The 18,482-nt window shown below is 41.5% G+C and overlaps 1 protein-coding gene across 2 annotated transcripts in view; it reads right to left on the reverse strand.

Moving 5' to 3' along the window:
* Nucleotides 1–16,615, reverse strand: part of ATP2A2 (ATPase sarcoplasmic/endoplasmic reticulum Ca2+ transporting 2) — a 35,883-nt gene extending 19,268 nt beyond the window's left edge. Inside the window, exons 1-5 of one of the 2 annotated variants that reach the window (XM_080355298.1) lie at nucleotides 15,825–16,615; nucleotides 14,711–14,728; nucleotides 14,530–14,612; nucleotides 6,600–6,704; nucleotides 4,061–4,199 (exon numbers count right to left, since the gene is read on the reverse strand). In XM_080355298.1, the coding sequence (XP_080211424.1) occupies nucleotides 4,061–4,199; nucleotides 6,600–6,704; nucleotides 14,530–14,612; nucleotides 14,711–14,728; nucleotides 15,825–15,942 (463 nt within the window). In that variant the 5' untranslated portion in view covers nucleotides 15,943–16,615. The remainder of the gene's footprint in view (nucleotides 1–4,060; nucleotides 4,200–6,599; nucleotides 6,705–14,529; nucleotides 14,613–14,710; nucleotides 14,729–15,824) is intronic. The other variant, XM_080355299.1, reaches the window with a different exon arrangement.
* Between the last annotated feature and the right edge of the window lie 1,867 nt (nucleotides 16,616–18,482).

Consider the following 18,482-nt stretch of genomic DNA (forward strand, 5'->3'; position numbering starts at 1 on the left):
ATGGAAGTGAACAAAGCTCATTTCTGTTCCCAAATGTGCTTCCTCAAAATAAGTGACTTGCAACCAGTCTATCCCAATTTGTCAGCCTGGACTTCATACAAAGCTTAACCAAGGCCATGCTGTTTTACGTTTCTCTTTAAAGTTTTACTTTAACCAAGGTGAACAAAAACTCAATTAAAACAAAGGGCAACTTTAAATTTGTAACTAGTGGCTACCTTCCTAGATTAGAGTGCATCCTCCAGTAAACTCAAGCTTTTCTAGCAGCATGATAATCCATTTTAAGACAAACAGAAAAGCCATTTGAGGACAGCATCTGGACTTTTTTTTCCAGTTCATCAATTCTACGAAACAAACAGTGTAGCTTAGTAACCCTTATGCACTACAGTTCTGAGAACTATGCCCACCAGAGGTCTACAAGCAAATTTAGGGTATACATCCCAAACTCATAACCCCAACTTCAGCCCAACGAGTTCCTGTTCATTGTACAGTATGTTTTCCCCATCTCTGCTGAAATGGACATGGAAGAAAAGTCTTCCCAACATACAGAGTTAAGAAATTCATGGAATAGTGTTTGCTAGTACACCCGCAAAATTTTAGTGTAGGATTTACACTGAATTTGTTAGCTATCCGGTAATTGCTTATGAAGTGTTCTGCAGTACCTATACGCTCACCGATCCCCAAGAGACATGCAAGACAGCAGGTTATCTACCACCTGAGGGATAATTTGATTCAGGTTACTCCATATTTACTGCAAGGTGACAATGCAGACCTGCAGTTTCCCCTTATTACTTCAAGTCAAATAAACCAGCATCTGTTTCCTGTGTTGACAGATCAATTAAAGAAAATAGGTTCCAGGAGCTTTATTTCAGAAGGCTATGAGCCAGACTGAATAGTCTATGTAATGAATGCAATTAAACACCGCAAACAGCCTGAGAAGTCAGAATAAAAAGTAATAGTATAAACCATTATTGTACTGTCTTTGGGCTACACTGAGCCAACCAGGTTATCTTCAGTGGGTCCAAAACTACTGAAAATACCAAATTATTTTGGAAATGGTTCAATGAGACTTATTCTAAGGGAACTCTTCCAATGTAAAGAAGCAAATATCTTCCTCTACTTCCCCCAAACTGCATTACCAATCTACCAATTCCTGCAACATTCTTTCTCTGTCAGACTCCCATATAGTTACTTCAAATTAATAAAGCTGCTATAGCATTAAATACAATTATTTTGTAATGGAAGACCTGTAGAAAGTTGTTCAAAATTAGATACCAGCATAGGGAAGAAACCTATCACCTGGTTATTTCTGCCACTTGGTTGAAAGATATTTGCCTGGACACACAAATGTCATTGGCACTTTGCCTAGAATTCCATACCCAGATATGTATCCCAGTATGAAGTGCTCTGTCACTTCCCTACATGGGCATCTTTTTGCAAACACCGTGTCAAAGGCCATCGCAGGACTCTTGTGCTTGAGGCACAGGCATGCACACAGTCTCTTTCACCTCCAGGTCTTGACACCAACACTGGTACACAGCGTACGGCTCTTTACTTGCTCAGTAGCTTTTCCGAATTTGATTACAATTAAAATTTCATCATTCTCTATCTACGAGTTAGAATTTCTTGTTTTAGCATCATACTACACTGAAGCACTTATTTCTTTTTTAAACATCCACATGGCTTGCCCTTAACATTTGTTTAGTTAGCTGCAGTTGATTTTATTGCCTATATGAGAAAAATATGATAAGTGATTAAGACTAGAGCTTGGCACTGTTTGATCCACCAGTTTAACTGAGTATTTTAACCAACATGAGCTTCTACAGTCTGTCAACAAGCTAAGACCACCTACCTTAAAGGACAGCTTAGAAGCTGGATAAAATTTGTTTCTCTGTATGAGCATACTAGCTTTTTAAGTTTGTAATTTAAAAAAAAACAAATGAAACAGTTCTACGTGTGTTGGACTATCAGACACTGTTTTACAAGCAGATTTTAAAATAATGCAATAGCAGCTCTATGAAAAACAGGATACCACGTTTGTTAAAGACAGTCTAGTGTTACAGGTATACTAGTCAGCAGTCTATTTCCAATTCATTTCTTTCTTTCAGACACAAGCCTTTTAAAGAGATGTCTCAAGGCACAAGTAATTGATTGTATTGATACTGACAATATACAGCAAGGTAAGTAAAAGCCCACACATCCTCCTGGTATTTCATATACAACTTGAGCTGTGTCTTTTTCTGCAAGATGAAAATGCAATCTCTACCTCTTCCAAAACAGCAAAGAATCAAGTGGAAAAACTTCTGTGCTCTAGACACCTGGCAGTGCAGCAAAATCCAGCATACTTCATTAGTGAGATAGCCCAAATGAGTACAAAATACAGAGTCATCAACTTGCAACTCTACCAACACTGCTTTAAAGTACCAAAAAACACAATGTCAATGTATTCCCATGATATAAACTGCTTCCAAAACTACCATTCTACTGCTGACGTTTAAAAATAGGATGAAGATGTGGACTAGACATCTACTGCAGATTATGTAATTCCTACAGTTCTGTTTGCCTCAAAAGGATGCAGGAAAACTCAGCTGCTTAAACGAAGTCTCATTGCAGAACTCCCAGATTTGACTGCACAGTGCAGAAATAGTGAGTCAAAACAGCAAAGTGACAAGGTATCATAATTCACCCTTTATTTCAGCTATCAGCACTTTGTAATTGTACTTGCTCTTCACCAACAGATGCTAAGAGGAAACTGGCTTGAGTCTTCATGAGATTCACCCTCACTCAATTATCCCAGCCAGGGCTGCTGTAGCTGAATCATCCTATGCACAAAAGCAAGGTTTGAAACAGAGCTCAGCAAACATTACATCTTCTCAAGGAATGAAAGCTGGGCAGACAGCCAACACCAACTTCATTTTGAGTGCATACTCTCTTCTGTCTGCTAATTAATATCAGAGGAGAGTCAAGTTTAAGGTTATATATTTATCTCCTCCTGAGACTGCCACCACCTCAAAAAACTAAGTGACACTAGTGGAGATGTTTAATGTACACCCGAAATTGTTCCCAAAGCGGGGGGAGGGGAGGGTGTGGAGGGAGAAATCACTCAGTTAACAGTTGACAATGACCTACAAAATATAAGTATGCAATTATGTCTGACACTTAACAAGAACCACCTAGTTTTATCTGGGAAGGAATTAGAAACATTAAAGACACTGACAAGTCCAGTTTAGAGAAAAAAATATTGGTGTGGTATTATCACCAAGATGGAGTTTTACATATATGATACTCTTAATTTTGTACTCTTTCCCAATAAAAAGACATATTTTAGGGTAAACCTAAGTTATTAGAAAGCTTGATGCAGAAGTCTGATCTTTTAAGACAAGACACAGTACTTCAGATGCTTACACTGGATAAATAGGAAGCTCTGTACAGTTATTTCTCTATTTGTGGTTTACGATACAGCAATGGGCAAAAGAAGCAATAAAGAGTTATGAAAGATGAAAGAACAATGATGTCACATGCCAGTCACACCAGCTGAGAGAACAGAGGAAGACATTTGAGAAGAGAGGTTGAAGGGACTGCTGCTACATGTGTCTGGATTGGAAACAGACTTCAGACAAAACCACCTTTCCTTAGATACAGCACACAGTGTGACTAAAAGAATTAAATTATTTGCACTCCAGAACCTAAGGAAGCTGCACACATTTAAAGGCAACAAAGAGAGTATTTTGTAACAGAAAACAGACAAGTTACAAGCCACTCTGAAAACAGACTTCAGAAAATAAAGTTGTGACAAGTGTTAAAACCTGTACTCCAATTAGGATGCTTTGCTTTTAGACCTACTAATTAAACTAAGTGGCAATTTGAAAAACAATCCCCTCAGTGCAAATGCACATTTAAGGTAATTACAGATGAACAGAAGCAAGATTGTTTGTAAGCAAAGCATATACTTAGGCATCTTTGAAAACTCTCCCCAAGGGCCTCAAATCATTAAGACAAGGCCCCCACAACAATTTTACAATAACACGCTAATACATGTACATATTACATAAATGAGCCTTACCTGCCACTTCTACAATATCACCTGGGACAATGTCTCTTGCTTTAATCCTCTGTACACTTTTTCGGTCTTGTCGATATACTTTGCCCATTTCTGGTTCATATTCTTTAAGAGCTTCAATAGCATTTTCAGCATTTCTTTCCTAGAAGACAGCAAAAACGTGTGATTTTAAAAGCCTTCAAGGAAAAACACATATGTCAGATCTGATCTTTTAAATGCAGTATTATATGAATACTACTGACTCAACTACATCTATTCATATAGAAAATGATATGACCCTTCCTCTTATGAGGTTGTTGACTGGAAATAATTACAACATGATTCAGATATTAGTGGACAGTTACTTCCCATCAAGAATATCCACTGTGTCTTGTTACAGAGAGGCCACACAAAGAGTTCTGTGTAACATACAGATGCTCTTTGACATAACAAAAGCACTAAGCAGAATCAAGACTCACGGGTTTAGTCTTGTCTCAGCTGTACCATACCAGCTGGAGCAGCTTAGACTCAGCCTGGAGTCTAACGCTACTGAATTTCACCTACTGATAGAAATCAAAGGTCAAGCTAACACAAAGCTCAAACAGCACACTATTAACTTTGTTTCAGCAAATCAAGTCACGTTAAAGTGAAATTAAAGCATACAGCCTAGACACTTTCCCAGAGTTTCTACCAGTTTATGAACTTAGGTGAATGCCCACACAACAACCTTTTTATTTCCACTAACGCCAGCACAACAGCTTTCCTATCTCAAGTGCAGTTCTCTCAGCTAAGCACTAGAGATTGGCATCAACATCGTGATGCCACCTAGATAAAGGACAATGTAAGAAACCAACAGCTGATCAGTTATCCTTCCCTAGCTCTTGTAGAAGTAACTTCTTTTCCACTTTCCAGCCTATTGACAAGTACAAACGTCACATAGTCCTGATGATTAATACAAAATGGTAAGAATACATGCAGTTTTTAGTATGTCTGCCCTTCAAATATATACAAGCTTTTCCAGATGATAAAAACTTCCTCCTGCATGCATCAAAGCAGAAACCTCATCTTCAGAAACTCAAAGGCTGAGGTACTAGGTACTTCTACATAACAATGCAGGTGAAAACCAGCATTACCAAAACTGCCCTGAAGGACTAATGTTTACATAGCACAGCTCAGCGCCACAGTGTGCAGAGATAGCAGCACAGACCCATAAAGCTGTAATTAATACCAGCCTCACACTCCACCAGGTAAATTAATACTGCTCCTCAGCACAATAATGCTGATGTAATTTTTCTGTGAATTAACTATTAGTTAACATTAGGCAAAACTGAGTTATAAAAGAAAATGGTTGGTTAAACAAAACCTCTCCTTCAATAAAGATAAATAGGAAAGAATGAAACATGATTCAGCTAGGGCAGCCAGCTCAGCGTGTTAGGCTTTATCTTTTTGTTCCCTGTTTGCCTAAAGTGACGGTAGTCAGACCATCTTGCCAACCACTGAAGAACGAGCAGACGGCACTTCGGGAACAGGGCACGTGAGAGGAAAGGTTGAGGAGGGCAGAGCTAACGCAAGGACGCGATTGCTCGCGTCTAGTACCTGTAGAAACAGATGCATTTATGGGTGGAGACTATGTACTGTGACTTATTTTCCATGCCCATTTGAACAAGGGAATGAGTCATTTGATCTGTACAGCAGGTCTGTTTCAGAGTTAAGTTCATTGCATGTGGCTATATATATATATACACACACATGTATTCTCTGCACACTGTAATGTCTGAAAAAATTGGTTATTTCCTACAACAGGGTATACAGCTACACAAGAAAATCCACAAACTATACAGACAGATTCACATTTCATACTTATGATTACTACATGCAGAATTCTAACTCAAAGTTTCAAGTTAAAGATTAATTCGTGCACAACTGCTTTATGAAGCTTTGAGTAGAAAATGACACTTAAGGAGGCAATGCTCTCATCCCTTGATTGACATAACCTCTTATCTCCATACCAGCTCCAGCAGTTGTGCAGCAGCAAGCTGGGTACTGCTATAAGCTGAATTTTGAGGGTCACTACTCAGCCAGCTTACTTGGGGTAGCACAAAGCAAAGCGCAGGGGTGTGCAGCAATGCCACTGAATGCCACTTGTGCCACCTTCCAGTGTGTAGGCTCCTCTCTAACATGTTTTAACCTGTTAACAGTGCTCACCCTCTTAATTTTTGCTGTTATTTTGGACAACTTTTTTTTAGCTTTGCAACATTTCATTTATTTCCTGAATTCAGGCCTTAATTCTGGACTCCTCAGTTCATGCGTTCAGTGCACAGCCACACTGGTGGGCACCTGGCTTTTTCCGCAATACTTCTGAAACTTTCGTTTTACCTTTAAGATAACACTTTCTGTCCAGAAGTTTTATGGTATATTGACTCTCAGGAATCTAAAGTTAGCAACACATATTACTTGCATTGTGTGAAGCACCTGACACTACACTGTACAGCCCTTCCTCTTCAACACAAACAAGCAACCCACCCCACATTTGTCATTTGATGTTGCAAAAATATCTGCATACCTGCCACACTCCCACAATTGCATTGGCTACTAATATAAGTAAGATTACAAAAGGCTCTACAAATGCTGTGATTGTTTCTTCACCTTCTTCAAACCAGGCCAGGACCTGTAAGAGAAACACAACGATTTAAATTGCTGATTTACACAGACACCTTGCAAACGTAAGATCCAGTAAATTTCAGCTTGAGATGCAACTGCTTTAGAATTGAGCAATTCCTGAAACCCCCCATTCTTCCAGGGTGTAGTTTTGCAGTTTATGAATGAGTTGGCAACATGCAATGGAAAAGGAAAAAAAAAAATCTTTACTGAAGTAGTACAAAGTTCATTTCCAAGGCTGCTCTTCTTTTAAAGGAGCAAGCTATTTATTTGGGAAACATATTACTACTTTTGCTTCACAAATGAAAGAAGTTGTGACAACAGCTATGGCAGTGAAAAGTTTCAAAAAACATTTCATTAGTACCTAAAGCCAGGATGCCAATAGATTAGATGAACTACTTAGAACACTAAAACCTTGACAAAAATCTGAATTTTAACCAAGTTAATTTTCTTTATCGGTAACTTAGACACACAAATGAAAACGGCTTTACAAGTTTTCAGCATCTACTTGGTTAAATACAAGCAGTGTCTTATTGAAGCGTCTAAGTGAAATGTATAGTTACACCTGAAGTTGAATTCTAAGCTGAGTAGCTGATAAAACTCAAATTAAAACTGGATTTTTAGAAGTAAAAAACTCCTTAAACTTGCATAAAAGGTTCCACATAGATTTCATTTTCATTCATCTGTGTTAGAATTACACTCATTTTAGGCTTCTGTCATTCATTTGACTTGAATGGTTATTATGTCAGGGCCTCTGCAGAGTTCTGTAGTTACTGAAGAAAAGTCAAATTAACATGACCAGAGCGGAAGAGCTTTTTTGTCAAAATGTTGAGCAACAGGAAGCCTGGAAAGTGACAGTAAATAGGAACAACTTGTTGAGATAATTAGGGCTGGTAGTCAGGCAACAGCACTCTGAATCACTAGAAGACGGCGGCGAGCAAACCGTTACTAAAGCAAGCGCCATAATTCCACCAACACGCTGCTCAGAGCTATTGCTCAATTGTGAAACACTCCGGGACATTAAAAGGAAGGAGCAGCAGCATGAAAGCCTCAAGAGGAAAACAGACTGTCAAGTAAATCCAATGCAACAACAAATTTTTATTATAAAAGAATAAACGTGTAAGATCCAGGTTATGATTAACAAGATAGAAACATCCCAACTTGCAACACAACATTTTGAGGGTCTGTGTCATCCCTCTGGAGTAGAGATTTACTTAAAAATCTCTTATGCTCTCTACATCTTATTGGTGTGGGAGGAGGAAAGAAACATCAATCTCCAATCCCCAGTAACAGCTTCTGCCATTTGACCTACTAGAGCAGTTGCACAGTCTACATCACTGTCTTCATACACTCATTACCCCTTATATCCTGGACAGTTTTTACTCTTCACTGGTGTTGCTGCTGCCACTGGAGCTGCAGAAATGGCTAACAGGACACTGCCAGTTTTCTTAACATACACAAGGTCACACACTACTATCAGAAAAGCCTGTTTCTGCTCTCCCTTGCTTTATTGGAATTCTGTAGAGCCCATTTTGCTTCCAACAAAGCAAGTAAATTCAATCATTTTGTGATGTTCTTAACAGAGCAGGTACCTACAAGGTTAACTGGAATAAAACATCTGCTTTACACAATGTTCAATCTGAAAAGATTACGGTTTAAAACCACATGTGTCATAAAATAACAATGAGAAAGCCTGCAACTTTAAGAGGATGGGGAAGTAGCTACAAGGACAGCAAAATGCAAGTATGTCAAGGAGAACCAAAACTCAGTTTTCAAGGAAACTTTTCCTTCAATAAACCATTATTTCAAAAAGAGCAGATGAATTCAGATTAGAGATCCTGACAACACAGAACTGATGCTTTAGATCCTCTAGTGAATCCTGGAAGTCAGCAACACACTTTTCACCCCTAAAAAGTTAACAACTGCTAATGGTGGAATGATCTAAGCCCTAGTTATAGAATGTTTAGTAAGTGTTTTAGTAAATACACATTTATAAATAACAGAATGCATTGTGAGTTCTTTGTTTTGCTATAGTGGACTACAGCTATATTAACACTCTATTTAGGACACTTGTGATACACAACACATACTGCTGTAACAGATCAGGTTTATTATTTGATAGTAGCCTGCAGTAAAAACAAGGAGAGTTAAAAAAAAAAAAGAGAGAGAAAGTAGAACAAGGGATACAAGTATTTAACTAGGTGTTTTTAGTAAAAACAGATCATATGCTGAAACCTGGTAGACACTAGACTATTCTTGTCCAAGGCATTGAGTCCTTGTCAAAAAGTTTCCACTGGCACACTTTTAAGACCCTGGAGAGGTTTACAACGAGAGATCTTTGACTACTATTCAAAAGGGCCTCACTGTATTTCAGCCCTAATCACTTTAAGACTCACATGTAGAACGGCTTAATTTCCAGGTCATTGATCTCCAATGTACTGTTCTGGCAGTATGGTTCAATATGTAAAGTTACTATGAATTTAAGAATCTCAAAAGAGCATGGGGGGGAAAAAAAACCTACAATAATTGCTTGAGAAAAATGCAAGTCTGAAAATATAAGGGAAATTAATAGCAAGACATAAGTCCTATATCAACGGCTGACGTAAGCAGCTTAAAGGACAACTTTCATTCAGCATATTTGCTTTAGGGCTGCTAGAGCTATGGCTTGCAGAAGCCTATTTTAATCACAGCCTAATGGAGTGGACCTGCAGGACACCAAGTCAAAAATACATTATGACAGGCAAATAGCACTTAGTTTTCATGGTTTTTTGTAAAAAGGGGGCACAACACAGAAGTCAGCAAGCAGTTAGGTGACTACTGATGAAAACAACTAGAAGAAGCGTCCTTAGAGCCTTCTGCATTTCCACAAGCGAAATATACCTTATTGACAGTTAAGTTACAGAGGCAAGTTGTCTCAGATGACAGTTTATGACTACACAACAAACATACAATTAAATAATGGAAGTTTCAAGATAGAATTCTGTTGCCCAGCAAGCTGTACCCACTTACCACTAACAGAGGAAAAGCAAACAGTTTGTTGTCAGCAACCTAACAAGGTTTTTTGTTTGGTTTTCATTTTGACAATGGAAACTTAAAAGCAAGCTGGGAGAGTAAGACCTCATCCTAACAAAAAGAAGCCCTGGACTAATTAAAGCAGGACATGTAAAACTGTTAACTGCTTTTAAGAGAGAGGTCTTCTCACAGGATACTGTGAATTAACATTCAGTATATTTTGGATGTTGTACTAGCTACTGCTCAGAAAACACACTTTTAGTGATTTTTCTTTTCAATATAGTTTAGCTTAAAATTAAGCAGATGCAAACTTTTTCCTGAATACCAGGAAATATCAAAGAAAAAACTCCCAATTTAATTATTCAGCGGATTTTTATTTGCTAACCAAGGAGAGAGGAGGAAAAAACTCCACCACCCATGGATCTTGACCACAGATAAAAGTACAAAATTAAGAATTTTACTGGGTTAACAGATTGTAAGCATCTATCAGATACATCGCTCCATATATCTGAAAACAAACACATTCTTGTGTTTAGTGTAGCAATAAGGAAAAAAAAAAAAAGAGATACATAATATGCACAGCTTAATTTCTACAAAGTAAAATGGAACCACAATTAGTTCTCCCAGTTTTATTGGCCTTACCCATCCGTTGGTATCTGGGGTGCTACTGAGCAATGTGAGTTGAGCTAAAAGCATGTGAGTGTCATGTTCTACAGGAACCCTTATCTTGTGCCACATGCTCACTGCTACTGACCTTAACAGGTAGTTTTGGGGTGATTTCAGGGCAAAACCTGCAGCATTTTTACTAGCATATCTTCCTCTAAGAATAGCTTTGCTCGCCTTTTAATGCAGATTATAGTCATGCTAATTTACAGGAATAAATCACAATATATTGTTTCAGTCTAAACATGGATATTCGCTATTAGAAAACATGCACTTCTAAATCAGCTTAGGAATTAAAGAAATAATTGAGGGGGGTGCTCTTAGGATGCTGTATTAATACTTAAGATTTTGGTAGAGTTTACAGTCCACGCTGCATCCTGTAGAAGAAAATTCACTGTAAGTGTGATGCAAAGATAAGATCGCATGGTTAAGTATGCATCACTGTTTAAAAAAATATATACATTACCAAACATTTATTCTACATCACATGCACAAGTAACATCTTGCAACTTGTCAAAGTCATTTATACAGCAAAAAAAGCTGTTCTTTTATGTAAATACTGTATATCTGAATACATGCTACACAAGTAGCAAGAATTAAAAGCCATAGTTCATGGAAAATTAAACATCATCTTACTTGCACCTAGGAAGTCAGGCTATGAAAGCACTTGAAATGCTGAGATACACTCTATGGGCTTATTTCTGCATAGGCTTCACAGATTGAACACCACACCAAGACAAGGTCCAAGCCTCTATGTGGATCTGTTTACTCACCATCAGAAATTATTTCTCTTCAAAAGCAAAACTTAAGGCCTAAATACCGAAGTAACAATGGTCTAAGAATTTAAACTGTTACTAACTAGGCACATCTGTAACAGTAGTTCCGACTTGGAATGTAGGACAGAGTATCTACAGCCAACAAACTGGCAGCATATGACCCCTGTAATCAGCCAGGGTGACACAGATTCAGCTGTTCGTCTGATTTATTTTACTGACACATACCTGACGGGGCTGTGGCAGTAGAGGACACAAAAGGCACTTTGAATGCAGAAGTTTATATTGTATGTAAGAGGAGATGTTTCTGCATAAAAGTCTAATGCAGATCTCAGTGTTTCAGACAGCTGTTTCTGTGTAGCCACTCATAATGGTAAGAATCTAGTAGGATTTATGATCACACCAGAGTCACTACAAAAGCCTCCATGACACAAAACAATAATCTATATATCTTGAGATCCCCTTGCTCATACCCGAATCTTAGGCTCTTTAAATGGACAATGTACAGCTGAAGAACACTGCTACATTCACTGCCCTAGAAGCACCCATGCCTTTCCTGCAAGCACATTGTTTGTACTATAGCACAAAGTACATACTCTGTTTGATTGCCAGAAAAAACAAAATCAAATCAAAATAAGTTCTCAGTGTCACACTGAAAAAACACACCCTTCAAAAAATAAGTCAGTGCTATATATTTGTGACCAATTCCAACACTCAGTCCCCCCACTAGTAACTCCAAAGACTTAGGGGCTTTGGGGGTGATCTGTTTTTAAGTCTTTCATAAGCCACCTTTTTGCATCCCTCGTCATTAAAAGAAAACTCCTATTTAAGCATCTTGATGAAAATTCCCTTTTGGACATACACCAGATCTAGAAGCCTTCAGTAGAAAGTTATTTCAAACAGGAGCCATTATCCAACCTTACTTCTGTCAGTGCACTATATGACACCCTATTTTCTACTCAAGTGCTACAGTTTCTGGTCTATCAAACAATATATCACAGTAAAAAGCAGTCACTAAAGTGAGAATCAGCACTCCACTAAGCTTAACAGCACAATTCTGCAGGATATGACACTGCCCCCAAGAAAGCCAGAAGTCTTGACTCATTAAAGAGCAGCTCTCAACAGTATTACTCAATAGCCAAAACCAATGCAAATGTAACTGACTCCATTTTAAGTCTGATTATCCATTTCAACATCTCTAAGGTACTGGGAGTTTTACATACCTTGCAAGAGCACAAATAGAAAAACTGAATTTCTAAGCCTTGTAAAAGATAGCCTAATAAACACACCAAAATTAAGCTCTAGCATTAAGTTGTTCTATTAGAAGAATGACTTGGCATAATTTGTAATTTCAGCATTATGTACAATTCCAGTTTTTAATGCAACATTTGCGAGTGTCCTCATGGAACAATTACTGTCCACAAGCCTAACACAGCTACGTATTCAAACATTTTCAGGAACACCAGAATTTAGTAGTTGTTAATTACATCAAATTTTCGCAGCAGCACAGTCTTTATATCAACGTACTCAATAGTTCTTCACAGCTACTACAAAAGTCTCCAACATGCTTTCATCAAGAAAATGTTAAAACCTAAGAAAATGAGACAATAGATGATCACCTTCCAAGCAGGGAAAAAGCCAGAAACAAATACAAAGGGGAAGTGCTTTTGAAAAACCAAAATTTCAATATATCTAGATTTTACTTTTACATTTCATTAAAAAGAAAAAAATCTTTACCATTAACATGAATTTATGGTAGGTATCCATAACTCCTGAAGAGGAAGCAGAAAAGGGAGAGCAGCAGCCCAAGGTCATACACTATGTCAGTTGCACAGAAGCAAAGAACCCTGACCCATCTCACACTCCATTAGACTACAGTCTCCTCTTAATTAGATAGGAAAATTAAGTATACTGAAAAAAAAAAGCTGAATCCAGTTACTAATCAAGTTTTCAAAGAGGGCTTGGCAGTCTGTGTTATATGACCTCTGTCAGTCTGGTATTATACTTGCTCAGATTCAGCAATGAAAGCTTAAAGTTTGGCAAATCTAATTTTTCCACTTACTTGGTTATAATAAAAACAAACACTATACCTTGGCATGAAAAGTAACAAACTTCTTACTGTCATTCATCTCATGAGATTCCTGATTTTTCAGGAACAAAAATACATCCCATGCTCATCCCTCTGGGAGGGGACAAGGGGAAAAAAAGCTTTTGAATGACCCGTTTATTCAATTTTCTATAGTCAGCCTGATTTCCTCCCAGGAAACAAGTCTGAGTAAGGCACATTTATCTCCCTGGTCAAGATCAATACCACCAACCACTGCTCAGCTGGTAACGGTATACGCACACCAAGCCCCAAAGCACTTTGCAAGCCTCTCCTGGTGGAGGATCAGCACAGAGTACGTGCTGCAGCAGCCACAACAGGGCAACCCTTCCCCCATCAGCTTCAGAGCACATTCTTCTCTGCCCATCCTAATTAGCCGGCCCTTAGCTAAAGAGTCACCACAATTTCCACTCCCCCCAAGAGCTGCAGCTCTTTAAAGTAGTTAATGGCAACTCCAGGGCAAAGTCTACTATAAACTTTTACCTAAACAATTTAATATTTTGCACACTTTGTTTCTGTCATCCAGCTCCCCAAGACATATAGCTTTCATCTTTCTCCCATACTCAGCTTTTGCTCAGTTTTCCAGATTTTCAGCGCATACCCTTTATACATTATGTAAAAAGATTGCCTAAGCATGCTTTGAAAAAAATAAAGTCAAAAGTGTTGTTGTTCATTTAATCCTGTATGCAAAGCAAGATGACCATTTAATGACTACACCATTCAAAGGTCAGTTACCAAATTTGGTCAACAATGGTGCCATCACCGCTGTCATCATTCCTGTCACTGTCAAAAGCAACAACTGTCACCTTGCTATTATCAGGAAGGGAAGGCAACTGGAATATTCGCCATGTAGATTCTATTTACAGTCTGTATTGCATCCAAAAATGTCTTCCAATGATTATACATTGAGCTTGATAACGATTAACTCAAAGGCAAGAAGAATGTCCAGTTAAACACTTACTCAAGGTTAGTCTTCAAAGCCAACAAAAGCATTGGGAAATCCCACCTCAAATAAGCAAGCTGGATTGAATGAGAAGCACTTTTTAAAATACCTGTCTAGTGTTGTTACACACTTATGACTCATGCAATGAAAGATTTGCTGGGTTTTTTTTCCTAGCATAAGGAAATCTCTTCACAGGGCAACTAAATTAAGAGGTAGCAACTTACTTTGCATCTTCTACCTTATGAGAAAGAGAATAACTTCAGCATGTACAGTTTCTATACATTGCTACATTGTCATTCTGTGATACAGAAGCCTATGAAATAAAAAACATTATACTTACAAAAGATATACAAGCTGCCAGCAACAAAATTCTAACTAGTAGGTCTTCAAATTGTTCAATCACAAGCTCGAGTAAGGTTTTTCCTGCAATAGTTAACAAAGCCATTTAGTTAGGCACATTTAAAAAAAATCCTGGTGAATTACCAAAAAGAATTAGCAGAAGATTTCATGAACATGCTTACCTTCCTCAGCCGGTAACTCTTGTCAGTGGAAGGGTTTTCCAGGAAGCATGTCAAAGAAAAGAAAGCATTGAAGAAACACATTAGAGCATTATAATAAGGCATCCACCAGATATTGTTCCTGAATTGCACACTCAACTGGGTTGTATCTGACAGATATACTAAAAAGCCCTATTAAGGTGGCTCTTTTCATTAGAACATCACAACAGACCTGATAGTTTTGCATTTTAAGACATATACACATTAACTCCCAGAATGTGTTGAGGGTTATAATTCAGCCAAGTCATCACTCCAGCCAGCTGTGGGACTTGGGCTGTTACTGCACACAAAGGGTCAAAGGCTCAAAATGCTTCTCTGACAAAGGTTTTCCGCCACATTCACTTAAAAACAAACAAAAAAACACCAAAAAAACCCCACCGAACTTGGTTCAACATATTTCAAATTCTTTCCTCCATTTTAAGGGCATTTTCTTATTTCTGCTCACTTTTTTTAGTTCTCGGCAATAAGATTTAGGAATTTAAGGGGCACAAAAGCAGTGTTAAAGCTAAAATAACCCCACCGTGTAATCTTCTCATAGCTCTTCATTTTTCCACAACGTGCAAAAGGGACTAGGAAGGCCAAGCAGTAGGGATAAAAAGGGACATCAGCTGAATTCTGTGCCTCGACTCGAGAGAAGAATGTAAAGGGACAGAAAAGCACTGAAAAGCAGGGAAAGATGAAGGTCAGGACGGACAAAAAAAAAAAAAAAAAATTAAAAAAGAACACCCCACAGCGTTTCATTTCGGAATGGAAGATTTCCCGGCGTTTAGATGAAAGGGAAGGGAGGTGACAGTTCCAACAGCCTCCTTCCCAGAGCAGCCCTGTGAGCCCGGGCTATGAAAGAACCCACGAGGTGGAGTTCAGTCAGCCATCTTCTCTCCCTCGCTCCTATTCCGGGTCCTGTAAGAGATGCCGGTTTCGCACAGACACACGCGTTAGGCCTCGAAACAGGGGCCCCGAGAGCATAAAAAAGAGAAAGGAGTGGAAAAGGGAACAGGAGAGGGGGAAAAACGACGAGCGGCAGCGACAGCATCCCCGCGGCGGACGGAGGCGGGCGGCGCGAGGCCGTTTCACCTACCGTTGGAGCCCCATTTCTCCTTCAGCTTCTTGACTTGCTCCAGGCTGAGCCCGGTGCTTTCGTTGACGCCGAAATAAGCCAAAACTTCCTCTACAGTCTTTGTGTGCGCGTTCTCCATGGCTGGGGCAGGGAGCAGCAAATGGTGCCTCGGTTCTTCCTCCTCCTACTCCTCAGCGGCGGCGGGCGCGGCGGAGAGCCCCCTCCTCAGTCCCTCGCTTTCTTCCCCACCGCCCCCGTTCTATCACCATAGACCCCCTCCCGCAACAGAGAGCAGCCCCCGAGACCACCTCAGCGCCTCAGGCTTCCCGAAGGAGGCAGGCGGGGGAGGAAAAAGCAAAAAATTAAAAAAGAAAAAAAAGAAGGGAAAGCCGTCGATTAAAAAGCCCCCGCCCCCCTCCCACCCCACACGCCCTCCGAGGGAGACGAGCCGCCTCTCCGGTGGGGATGAGCGGGGCTTCAGGCGGCCCCAGGCGGGCTGCTGAGGAGAAGAGGCGCGGGCCCCGCAGCCGCTGTCGCCTCAGGGGCGCGGGAGGGCGTGCGGGGGCTCGGCGGGTGCGTGTGCGGGGATGGGCCGCGTCCAGGTGGCCAAGCGGCCTCTCCAGGCTCCGAGCTGCCCCCGCGCAGGGTGATAACGGCTCGCCTCAGCCCGCTCGCCTCCAGACGCGAGGGAGGGAAAACGAGCAGTTGCCCCGCTGCCCGCCTCGCCTCTACAGGGAAGGGTCGGAATCGCCCCCCCGCTCTACCAGCCCGATCCTCCCCTCGCCGGCCCAGTCCGCTGTCGCCGTCACGGCTTGGGCTGGCTCGCTCGCCCCCCGCGCCCGGCCTCGCCGCTGGCTCCCGCTCGTTCCGGTCGCGCACCGGCGGCGGTTGCTCTAATGTAACTTATGGGAGCTGGGCCGCCCGGGCCCCTCTCGCCGCCGCGGCATGTGGACGCCGCTCATTGGCGGGGCGCGCGGCGCGGGGCGGGGGAAGGCGCGGCCCCGCCCGCGGCGCTGAGGCGGTGGCAGCGGCGCCTGGCGCGGCTCTGCGCAGCGCGGCCGCCCGTCCTCGGCGGGGAGGAGGCGGAGGCGGGTGATGCAGGCCTCATGCGGCGGCGGGAGCGCTTCCGCTCCGCGGTGGGAGCGGCCCGCAGGTGGGGTGGCCGCTTTCCCGCCCCCCTGCCCCGACGTGAACCGGCGCGGCCGCCCTCTGTCCCAGCCTCAACCCGCGCCGGGTGGCTGAGGGGGAGCGGGGCTGTCCTGGCGGCAGCGCGGCTGAGGGGAGCCGCTCGCCGCGCGGCGTGCGCGCTGTCGCGACAGGCGCTTCAGGGGGGAAGGCTGGTGCACATCGTGACAGTAGTGTCTGCCTGCCCGTGTCGTGACAGGAGCCTCATCCCGCCGTGCGTGCGCCAGAGGTGAGAGAAGCGGGCTGCGCGCCTCCGGAGGGGGTTCGTTCCCCAGAGGTCCTACCCCGGCTCTGACGAGGCCTGTGCTGACACAGCGCTGTCGTTTGCACAACTTCCCAATTCCCGTGCCAACCGTCGCACGCTGCCCCGCCAGCATAACAGTGACACGCACACTCAGCCCCGGCTCGCACAGAGATAACGAGAAGAGTTATAAACTGCACAGACTGATTTCAGCAGCAAGCGTGGTGTGAGATACCGGCTTTCCGCAGCGTAGGGTCTTGATAACTGACACAGTCACAAACCAATATAGAACACAGAACATGGACTGATTTAGCCATCCCACCCCTTAATTCACAGAAGCTTCGATGACTGTGACACAAACTGAGAGAAATCGGCACTGACATTAATGACACCTGCGATACGTACACAACCCACAGCAAACAACTTAGTACACAATATAAATACTTTCCCTTAAAAGCACTTGGTGCCAAGCGGTGTTCTTGTATACGTGTGTGCAAATATAAAGGCTGATCTCAACATGCGTGCTGGCTTACATAAATGCAGAACCTACATACAATCTGCATATCCATCACTGTTACGAACCACCCACAGCACCATGCTATAAGAAACTGTGTCTGATCTGGAAGGAAAATATCTTGGCCTTACCTCTATTAGCAAAAGGAGTAAAGAGAGGGGACAGCCAATATAAAATTATGGTGTTCAGGGTGTGTGTGGCTCTATATCCTTTCTGGCAAAAGTACAACTGCCCTAAAAGAGATTCCTGTGTAACTAGCCAGTGTCCAGATAAGGATCACTTGACAGCATGCCTGCACTTCACAGAGCAGCTTTGAATGAAAATTCGTGAGTTAGATCTGATGACCTAGTTCAGGTATGGGAATTGCTTATTATTGCGATTAGTACTTCCAGCAGGTGCAGACAGCTTTACATCCTCCATCTTTATGGAAGAAGAAAACCAATTTATTTCGCTGCTGCAAACTGAATGTGCAGTTTGTTTTTAGAGTGGAACTCCTTACAGGGATACCTTGGAAAGAGACACAACAGAATGGGCCAGCTTTGGCCTTGATGAAATTCCACTCACATAATGGAAGTACACCATTCACACATTTGGCCTACTACCTTTTTTCACTGTAATATATTAGAAGAAGCAGCCAACACATCAGGCAGCAGCATTAAAACGGTTCCTGTAATGCTTACTAATTGAAGTAAATGGGAATTTGGCTTGAGAGAGGACTGCAGGACGTTTTCCTTCAAAT

Source organism: Nesoenas mayeri, assembly GCF_963082525.1.
Source record: "Nesoenas mayeri genome assembly, chromosome: 17".
Classification (NCBI taxonomy): Eukaryota; Metazoa; Chordata; class Aves; order Columbiformes; family Columbidae; genus Nesoenas; species Nesoenas mayeri.